The sequence below is a fragment of the Sturnus vulgaris genome, chromosome 3 (genome assembly GCF_052056855.1).
Source record: "Sturnus vulgaris isolate bStuVul1 chromosome 3, bStuVul1.hap1, whole genome shotgun sequence".
Classification (NCBI taxonomy): domain Eukaryota; kingdom Metazoa; phylum Chordata; class Aves; order Passeriformes; family Sturnidae; genus Sturnus; species Sturnus vulgaris.
This window is the reverse complement of record NC_142245.1, coordinates 41,905,221-41,915,963: the sequence shown is the minus strand read 5'-3', so window position 1 is coordinate 41,915,963 and position 10,743 is coordinate 41,905,221. Positions and strand designations below refer to the sequence as shown.

Here is a 10,743-nt window from a genome sequence, read left to right as displayed (position 1 = left end):
GGGGCCTCTGGGGACAGGCATCAGCCAGCAGCACCTCTGTTGGTGCTGCTGGCCCACGTGTTGCTGGTGGAAGGGAGTCAACCCCTTTGTTCAGGATAGCTGGGGCTGACTTACATCAAATCTTGTACGGGGATGGAGTGGACCCCATGCTTGGTATCTTGCTGGTTTAGGGCTCTGCTGGCATTGATACCTAACCCACCCTCGGGGAGCCTCTCCCCGTCCTGATGGATTCATCAGGTGCCACAGGATATTTCCTGAGAGGAATGCTGAGAGCATTGGAGAGGAAAGTGCTGTACATAAAATGGTACAAGTTGCTGAGGAAACTGTCTAACCTAGCTGTAAAGATGATGTTGGCTACTCTGCATTTGGCCGCAAAGAAAACTTCCATCTCTTATTTATGTTAATATCTGAACTTCACCTGTAAGCTGCTTGTGCAGCCTAGGCTCAGTCCTTGAGAGGAGGGCAGTGCTTACCTCACAAAAGGTGTTATACAGTGGCTCAGCCTTCTGAGTTTGTGTTCCACCCCCTCCTTTGAGTTGAGGTATAGAGGATTTCAGGCAGTGGCTTCCCAGGGAGTAGGGATGGAGTGAGGAGGAGGACTGCACAGATAAGTCCTCTGCACTGTCATGTGCCTATTGACAGCCCATTGAAACCTCTGCTTTAGGAATGAGCAAGGTGCCTGGCTGAAGGATGGGACACTCCCCCATGTCAGGGGGGTTTTCAGGCAGTGGCCCAAGGTTGCCACCTGCCTTATCACTCACACGAGTCTGGAAACCTTGAGTCTGGTTTGTTATTCCAGGGAGACCTCATTGCTTTATGGCACTCTCCTGGGACTTTCAAGCTGTTTAAAAGCTGCCTGGTTTGTGCTGTGATGCTGCTGGAAACATTGACTGGCCCTGGAAAATGGATGACTGTTGGGAGTGTTTTTGTTTTTAAACATCTCATCACATGCGTGCCGTGAGCTGCTCCCAGTGCCAACAGAAGCACGGCACTGATGCTCTTGCCTTTTCAACAGGTACATGGGATGAAGGGAGCCTGACACCTGTCTGGAGAGAAGACCCCAGCCCCTGTGGAGCTGCCCACCATGAGCAGGACACTGCTGGCAGGCAGGATGCAGCCAGAGCTCCGGAGCGTCTGTGTGTTCCTGCCCACCCGTGAGCAGCTCAGCCTGGCCGTCGGGGTGAGTGGCCGGGAGGTCGCTGCATCGCGGCCACGGTTCAGTTTTGTGAGCTCCCATTGTTCTCCCAAAAGCCTGGTGCAGGTCTGCTGACCAAAAGGCTATTAGCCAGCTTAGGGTAATTGGTGCTCCATTTTCTAGTTGGGCAGCTTCGGCTCATTTGCAGAGTTCTTTAAAAGTCATTGCTGTGTTGAAGGGTGGGGGTCTCCTCTGTGCTTTTTCTGTTGTTATTTATGTTTTATTATCTCTGAATGGCTTTGCTGGTAATAATAATTGTAATAATCCAATAGTTTTTAAAAAAAGGAACCTGAAATACCTTGATTACTAGCAAGTGTACCCAACATATGACTGTTTACTCTTGTAAAGAGTCCAGCTATCCCTGGTTTTGATAGCCTACAGATCCCTTCAATGAGTCCAAAGCAAAGAGCCATTGAGGGCGGGGTTGTTTCCCTCCTCTTCAGTACTCATACACAAAAAATCGAGGTAAGTCGCTCCATTTCTTTGATTGCTGCCTCGAATGTCTCCGAGAGTGGATGAGTGACAGCAGGGCCAGCTCAGCTGGCTGCCCAGGGTGGCACGGTGTCTGCACAGCACGGGGCCTCTTTGTGCAATGCCGGCTGCTCCTTGAACTTGTGAGAAACTGAGCTGACAAGAGGCACTTGGCGTTCAGAGGACAAGCAAGTCTCAAAGATAAGTGCTCTCCTGTGAGCGTGTGCGTGCACTCATGTGTGGGCTGGGGGGATTTGGCTTTGTTTTGGGTAGGTTTTTTCCCCTGCCTTTGGGATGAGGAGGGGGAGAAGACAGTTGAGGTGAACTGTTATTTTAAGTACTTGATTGAAACGGTGGCTTTTGAAACTATGCGTGCTAATCTTCAAAATCCATGTCGGAATTTTCCTACCTGCTGTGTGTAAGTGTAGCGTCCTTAACTGAAACAGCCTCAAGGGCTGGATGGAATAAAGCTTTAACAGAGAAATCTGGGACGCTCTGCTTCTAGGTTACTGGTTCAAACCCAGCCCATCCACTGCCCCAGAAGGCTTCTGCAATCTGCTGGCTTTTGTGCAAGGCAGAAAACGATGATTTAATTAAGTTCTTGACAGCAGGTGTACAGGTTTGGGTAATGGTCTGTTGCAGCTGACCCTAAATCTCACCTTCTTATGGCTCTTATCAGGGAGGCTAAAGATGGGAGATAGCGGAGCTGGCCATGGGGAAGGTGCAGGCTGGCGTGCAGGAGGGCAGTGAGCCAGCAGGGCTGACACTGTCACTGCTGCTCACTGTGCCTGAATGGAGCACACAGCTGTTCCTTCACCACTGGGTCATGCTGCAGTAAATCACGAAAACCTGCGGTTTGTCATAAAATAAATTTGGGGTGAGAAAGACTCTTGAGTCCAGCTGTAAACATGACCCTGCCAAGTCCACCACTAAACCAGGTGCCTAAATGCTACATCTGCATGTCTTTTTTAATACCTCCAAAATATTTAATAAGCATAAGAAATTGTCTTTTTCATTGAGCACAGAGAGGGACAGAGGAACAGTGCTGTTTCCCGTCCTGTTCCCCTGTCCTGTCCCACGTTGCTGCCTCTCCAAAAATCTGGGGTGCATTGTCCATCACCACACTGTCCTGCAGAGGAATCCTCTCTGCAGCACCCCTTTGTATTCCTTTTAAAGACCTTTGCTCTTGTCATTTCTGATGCCCCTTTATTTCGTGTCTGGGTAATTTGGAAAGTGTGTACTTGGAGATGCCTGCATGTGAAAGGGAATAGCTGCCTGTGCCAAAACATGAGACCTCAACACACAGTTGTGTCCTAATTGCATAGAGAGTGAAACATGACCTGTTACAGCTGGGCAAGTCACCAGAAACAGCTTTTCATTTGGCTTCTGACTTTACCACAACACTCATTCAAAACAGCAACAAAAATTAAGATTTCACAGCTGGAAAGATCTTTCTTTTTTAAAGAAACATCAAGGCAATTTTCTAGTGATGTTGGTAGAACCCAAATGTAATTAGCACAACCACAGATGATACTTTGTGCATTTATTAGAATAATAATGCCACCACTAAAGATTTCCAAAGCCTTTTAACCTCTTCAGTGTGGAATGCAAATACTAAACAAGCTTGCAGCTCAGTGAGGTAGGTAGGAATGGTTATCTTTCCAGCAGAATAAATTATAGATCCTTTCCATGATAAGCACAGTGTTTATGCAGGTAAATGCTCCTTCCCTCCTCCCATATAAATTCCACCCTTCCAGATAAGAGTTTACCTATATGTGTTTTATGTGGTCACATATAGATTGAGGCTTGTTCTTTAAAATGGATTTGTCTTACACCATTCACAGAGAGTGCTGTTGAACAGGGAAGAGCAGGAGCCATTTTCAATTCTCTTCACCCACAATCAAGTATCTCTTAATTAGCTTCAATGTCTACCTTTCTGAATGTACAATGAACCTGGGGGGATGGTGAGGAGTAAAACTGCCTTCTTGGGACCAGCTGTGAACATGAGGAGAAGCAGTTCACTGAGGGGGACTAGTGGGTGCTGCAGCTCACCAGCTGCCCTGAGGAGGGCAGGGCAAAGTGGGAGAAATTTTTGGAGTGGCGGAAGTCTGGTGAGGTCCTGGGTGTTGGTGAATGGCAAGCATAGGTCTGAGGTCTTTCAGTTGCTCTGTGAACAGGAGAGCTGATGTTTCAAAGCATATTTACCAAGAAATATAGATATAGGCAACTAATGCACGTGAATATCTGTACACAGAATGACCTTGGAGTAGCAGTTACCTTCTGTAAACTTGCACTGGATTTCACTTTGGACTAAATTTCACGTGTAAAGAAGCCCTGAGTCTGACATGGGGCAAAGCTGAGTATCAGTGGAAGGAATGAGTCATAGCATTTCTGGGATCAATCTTGGCACAGGAACCATATACATGGGGAGGAAAGTCCAAAGAGAAGCACCCAGATGAAAAATGCAAAGGGAAGTATTGGTTGCTTTGAGCAGAGGGGAGAGTAGGAGGAGGGAGCAGCAATTGCAAATGTGATTGGTATTGCATAGCCTTTAAAGCTGGGAGTAGAACTTGATAGAGCAGGGAAGTGCCAGGAGGAGAATCGACAAGGTGGTAGTAACATACCTGTTGTGCAAGAAATCTGCTTAAACCACTCTTTAGAGCTGAGTGCCACAAAACTGTCACTTGAAGTGCTCAGTTCCCTAGAAATAAGTATCTTAAAGCAGGTTTTTCTTCCCTTAGGTATGAAAGCTTGGCACTTAGAAAATCCATCTATTTGTGTAACATTTACAGAGTCCTGTGCTGCCAGTGACTCTTGTATGCCCATAACCATTCTGGCTAGAGGTAGGTCACATCTTTCTTAGCAGATCCTTCCCAGGTAGGAGAAGACGCTCAGAGCTTGCTTCTTTGGCAAAGGAGACTGCTCTGTGCCCAACTTTACCTTCCAAATATATGTTCTGGGTGTCTGACCAAACACTGCATCTAGGTGCAAGACTGAAAGGGTGCAGTCTCACACAGAGGCTCATAATAAGACCCAGATGTGGTTTTGGGTCTTATCAGAACTGTGCACTACCTCCTCCCTGCTCAAAGCTTGCACTTGTTTGCATTGGTGTAGTGCAGGCTTCAAAGCTCCTGATAAAACAGTAGTGAGTGTGTGGCTACTGATGCCTTGTCAAGTAGAAGAAAATGAGTACTTAAATGACCTCCTGTTTCCCATTGTCCATGTCTAGTGACATGCTACCTCCTGGGGCAGGGTGGCGAGTGCAAGCCAGTTTCTGGGGTGTGTGGCACACCTACACTAAAAGAGCTTGAAAAATTAGGATGGTGGTTGGTTCATAGGAGAATTAAGCAGTGAACTTCTGCCCTGTCATCTTTTTTGCTCAGTAGGTAGCACTGCACTATACCCCTGCAGACAGCTGCTCCTGGCACTGCTAATCTGCATCATCCAGCAGAGGAGTAATGAAATTCCAAGGTCCTGGCCCATTTTGCAGCTGCACCTGGCTGCACCATGGCCTGAGCTGAGGTTGTCTGTGCTAGTGCTGTTCTGTTCTCCCCATCTGCTCTTTCTCTGAACTCCTACCCCATGCCCCTGTGGGCTGGGGAGTTTCTGTGTGTGCCTGTGGTTTGTCTGTCAGTGTTCCTGGGATGGTGCAGTGGGAAGGGGAAATGAGGCTATAGATGGGACACTTAGTGGGGTAATCTTCCAGTCATAGTACACATCCAGGTCTGCACATGCATTTAACCAGAACCATGCTCTTTCTGTGGGAAGTCTGTGCATTACAGGAGCCAGGGGTATCAGAGGTCTCAGTGTGCAGGGAAACAGGCAAGGGCTTACAGGCTTTTGGTAACAGCTGCCAAAGATGAAGATGTTAATGGCTGTGTGACTAGAAGTCATCAGGAGACAGAGCAAGCTCTTCTGTGTGGGGTACAGAACAACCACATCTCTAATCTATGAGCTACTCAGAGTCTTGTGTTTGTTTGGGTATTTTTGTTTCTCCCGAATGAAAACTTTTGGTTTTGGGTTTGCTTTTTTTTTCTTTTCTCAAAAAAAAAATCTGCAAGAGAGAAGTATTTTCATTTCTGTAAATATTAATTATTATTATTCTATGATAATAGCAGTAATACTGAAAACAAAGCATGTTCTCTGGTGTGGTTGTGTTTGGGTATTGTGCTTTGGTACCTAAAAATGTATTGGCCTGCAACTCTTCTTTTTGGAGTTGCTCCATCCAGGTGTGTGAGCCATCTGTAATGTTGGATTGGTTGTGTCTTTCAGGTCAAAGCCACTGGACAGGAGCTCTTTCAGCAAGTTTGTGATTTAGTGAAGATTAAAGAGCCTCACTTCTTTGGCCTCAGCATTGTTAAAAGTAAGCAAACTCAATGCACGAGCAAGTGACTTGGCAAACATCCACAGACCCGCTTGTGTATTTACTGTGTGTGCATATATACACAGTGGCTGTGCCTGCAGGGGGAATTTGATTGTAATAAGGTCACCAAGTATGTAGATTATGCAGAGCCTTCCCAGAGCTCTTTTGATCTTTGGTATGTGGGCAGACAAATTGAGTAAAGGGGGGCTTTTGTTCTCCACCTTTGTTCTTAGATTCCACCTCTTTTTGGGTCTTTCTTTCTCTCCTGTAGTGGGAGTTGCTAGTCAACATATTTGTTTCTATATTCAAAACTATGGCTATTGAACAGGAGGTGGGTTTAAAAGGACTTTAAGGCTGAAAGTGTTACTTATCTTCTGAAGTCACATGCGAAGAATGTGGCACTGGAGAGGAAACTCAAATGATTCTAAGGGACTGAATGCATGTGTGGGACACATTGGATTTTGAAATATCGCATGGGAAATGCAAAACTTCTTAGTCCATGAATTAAAGTCAACTTTGCTTGGTCCTATGGCTTAGTATTGGCCAGAAAATGGTGTTAAGATGATCCCTTAAAGAAGCAAATTGATATGAGAGATCAAATTTCTGGTATGGTGTAAGCATTGTCATTCCCTCCCACACCCCAACTCTTAGTAATTAGAAATGGATCTGTTGTCTTGTTTATTTTGCCTCCCGACGTTTCCAAAAGCACCAGAAGACTTGTCTCTCCTCCAAAAATTTTTCTCAACTGTGTTATTTACTATTGCAGTTCTAGATATTTAATTGAAATTGCAGTACTGTTTTGTAAGTCCTTCTAAAGAAGGTTTCTTTTGCCTCTTTATAAATATGTAGGATAAAATACGGTTTTTTCCTAAGTTTGTGTCACTTCCTTTATGCTCTCATTCTGTAAGAACTACTTTTTTTGAGTGTAGTATTCACACTGAGAGGAACATAACATTTTTATCTCCATAAGGTTTGTAAAGTCTCCAAGAGATTCCTTAAACCTAATATACCTGTGCTTTAAACCAGTGCAGTTTTTTTTTTTTTTAATGTGAAGAGACCTGAATGCTCTTAAGTTTTTTCATAAATCTGTGTTTCTGAGTCCTCCCCTTTGAGACATTTTAACATCAGATTTGCCTATTCCACTTGCAGGACATCTTGGCTGAAATTGGAACCCTTGTCCCCTCCTGTAAGACAGGGCAATTTCATTCCTATTTTCTTTTAATTCTTCTCCTGTTCTTCCCAGGTTTCTTTCACTTTTTCCCCCCTTCACATGTTTTTTGTTCCATTTTTTGCTTCCCTCACACCTTTTCTGTGAAGCACTTTCCTTCACCCTGCCAAGCACGGGGGTTCTGGTCCCAAAATACCCTGTTGTAGCAGATGTCTTTCAACTTGTTGGAAATGCATTGTAACCACTGCATCCCCAAAGAGCATAATAAAGCTGTTGTGACTAGACTTTAGAGTATATTGTCCACAGCTTTAAGTGGAAACAGTCTTCTCACTTCATGGAAGTATTCTTCCTTTTTACAGCAGCTAATTCTTCCAGAAAGCTCTTAAAAAGTCAAGGAAAAGAGTTACAAGAGTCCAGTAGCTTGAATTAACATTTTTTTGTTTGTTTTGGGGGTTGGTTATTTGCTTTCTGAATGGAAATACTTTTTCCACAACTTGGTCTCTCTCTGCATTGTTTTGGTCAACAGACTGGTGATCATCTCCCTTGCTGCCTGTGGTAGCTGAGGTCTTGCTTCTATAGCAAGTGTAGCACTCTGAGTCTGGCATTTGGAAGTAGCCTTTAAGGCATTGCCTGCTTCTCAGGGATTTTTGACTTCACAACAAGTTGTCATCTCAAAAAAGGGAAGTGCTCAAGTCAGGTAGTGAGGAGGCCTGGGTAAGTTTTGCATTCCTAGAGTTGTCTTGTGGATGCTTAAGTTGGCTGAGTATCAACTCAGTGTGCATCCCACAGAGGCTGTGAAGGGGAGGCCTGGACCTGGCCTGTCAGGAAAGGCTGAGCTAGGTATCCTAAATATGGAGAGAAAGCATCTCTATTTTTGAACAAGGTAAATCTCTTCTTCATCATGCTTTCAACTCTGTGCTGCAGCTTCAAGAAGACATTTTTTAAAAAACAGCCACCCTGTTTTAATAATGATATCTTTCCTGACTTCTTAATGTGTATTTATTTTTTGGTGGTCTGATACTGCCACATACAAAACAAGGTATTCTAATCTACCTGCATCCATTACTTTGCTGCTAATTTGTCAACAAAACCCTGACTGTCAGCAGTAGCAAGAGAATGAAAATTAAAGGATTTCCACAGAACTGTAGCCAATCACACCGCATGGATTATCTGGATTAGGAGCCCATTTGACCTGCAGACGTTGTACAGATACACTAATGCTCAGTTGGTCTCATAGTAAGTACGTGTGTGAGGGAGAGAGGTTGGGGTCCTTAATCATAAACAGAAGTTTAACCCCTAAGTGTGCCAAAAAGGGAAACAGCACTGTAAAGCACCATGCAAGCTGCAAACCATGAATCCTGTGAGATCTGAGTTGTAGGTCTTGGAGTGAGTTTCCCAGCATTTGATGCCTAAATGTGTTGCCTTCTCTTCCGGCTGTTGCAGATGCTGAGGGCGAGCTTCAGGATTAAGGGTAACAGTAACAGGATAGAGCTTTTGTCAGGATAGAATTTATCTATGTCAGGATAGAATTTTTCATCCCTTCTGCTCTTGAACTGCTTTTTTATTCTCAATAGGTAAACTGCTTCAACCAACTATATCTGAGGAGAAAAAAAACTGGTGTCTATAAGAAGTTGATCACTTTGAAAATCAAGTTCAGGAATGTGCATTAATGGGAGGTCCTACAAACCTTGGGACATGTTGCTCTTCTAGTTTTGTCATGGATCATCAGGCAGGCTATACCTTATGTTCTCCTGCTCTGCTGAAGTGCCTCCTTTTTTTTTTTTTTTTTTTTTTTTTTTTTAAACTCGTAGTTTGCTCAGTGAAAGATCCTGCAACCCTGCCAGGTTCAATCTGGTTCCACAGGCTTCAGCAGCAGGGTCTTATATGGCAAATCCTCCTGTGGGGTCAACTTTATCTAGCACCCTGCAGGAGGTTTCCCCCTTGTTATCAGAAAGTGTGTGCAGCAATACATTCAGTCTTCTAAGACAAAACTGATTGTCAGCAGACAAAGAACAGCCAGGCTTCCTTTGTTTTTATAACCCAGATCCTTTTGATCCTGACTTTTGGGCGATGCCTTTCTAGGAGCAAACCTTGCTTGACCTAAGCAGATGGAAGCCTTCAATTGGGAAGGGGCAAGACTGCAGCTCCTATACCCTGCCACTATCTCTCTGTCCTCTCATGAATTTATCAGGCTGGCTTTTGTAATGAAACTGAATCCCTTTGCTTCAGCTCCTCTGCCTCATGGATGATACTTGGTTTTTTAAAGCTATGGCTACTCCCCTTGCCAAGCCCATGCTTCCCAGCACATGCTTACCAAGGAGCTCAGTGATTAACTCTGCCAAAACCACTCTGCCTCCAGTTAACTCTTCTGCATCTCTATATCCTCCAGTACTGAAGCTCATGGACAGAATATACCAGGTTATCTTTATATTACAGGAGTATCTCTTATAACAAAGGATCTCTTAGGAGACAAATAACAAAAGTTCTCTGAAATACCTTATAATTATTTCTACACACCAGTTCTTCACTATCCCTGCTTCTTACCTGTCCTTTCTTAAATCTGCTTGCATAGTTGAATCTCCCTTATGAATTTCTCCTGCATACTAACCTAAGGTACAACTCTGTTACATTAACTTTGGTACCTCAGACAAGTTAAATGCAGTATAAGAAAAACACCTGAAGAAATGTACCACCTAAAGGGAATTTCAGGTTCAGATGTCCAGAGAGTATAAAGTACTCCTTGAAAGGAGTTACATGCTCTCTTCCTATGAAGGCAGTTTTTTGCCTGGACCTGCTGTCAATCATTTCTCCTTTGGTATCAGTACAACATCCAGCCAAGTGCTCTCCTGCCTGAGAATTGCAAAGGGTTTGTTTGCCCCTGGATGAGCAGTGCTGAAAATGGTTCTGCAGCTCTTCTTGTGCAGAAGAATCCCCCGTGACACTGCTGAGGTCTGAAGATCTTTGCCTGGGCATGCTGTGTTGCTAAATGTAAGATGCCAACATAAAATTCTTGCAGTACCTATCCATTACCAGCAATGACTGAGACTTTAGCTCAGTGTTCAGACCTCAACAGTTCCTAACACCACATGATCTCAGGCTTCTTGATATTGTCTCCTCAGCCAGGACCTCTCTTGCTTTACTCCCAGCCTCTGTTGTGATTCTTCCCTTCACTTGGGATATATGTACTTTACAAATAAAGCTAAAAACACAAGGTTATCATGAACCAAGTTCTTTTAGACTCTTTAGTAAACTGATCAACCACATATCAGAAAGTGGACAACGTTTCTTTCTATTGTCTTGAAAAGTAACACTGGGAGCATTGAGAAGTTATGCAGATGTGGTGGGAGCAGGTGCCACGTGGGTAGTGATTTTCCTAAATTGCTTGGAAGCCTGGGGAGATCCACATGCAAAATAAGAGCTTGCCAGCTCTTCAATAAACAAACAAAAAAAATCCGTGCTGGTGTTCAGGTTATGTGAGGTCTACAGCACATGTATTTTTTAGTGTGGGGTTTCTTTGTTTTTTGGGTTTTTTAAGCTTCAGCTCTT

The 10,743-nt window shown here is 44.2% G+C and overlaps 1 protein-coding gene across 3 annotated transcripts in view; it reads left to right on the top strand.

Annotated features, from left to right (window-relative positions):
• The first annotated feature begins 991 nt into the window (after positions 1 to 991).
• Positions 992 to 10,743, top strand: part of FRMD1 (FERM domain containing 1) — a 30,689-nt gene continuing 20,937 nt past the window's right edge. Inside the window, exons 1-2 of one of the 3 annotated variants that reach the window (XM_014875693.2) lie at positions 992 to 1,180; positions 5,939 to 6,029. In XM_014875693.2, coding sequence (XP_014731179.1) covers positions 1,085 to 1,180; positions 5,939 to 6,029 — 187 coding nt within the window. In that variant the 5' untranslated portion in view covers positions 992 to 1,084. The remainder of the gene's footprint in view (positions 1,181 to 5,938; positions 6,030 to 10,743) is intronic. The other 2 variants (XM_088161454.1, XM_014875676.2) reach the window with 2 other exon arrangements.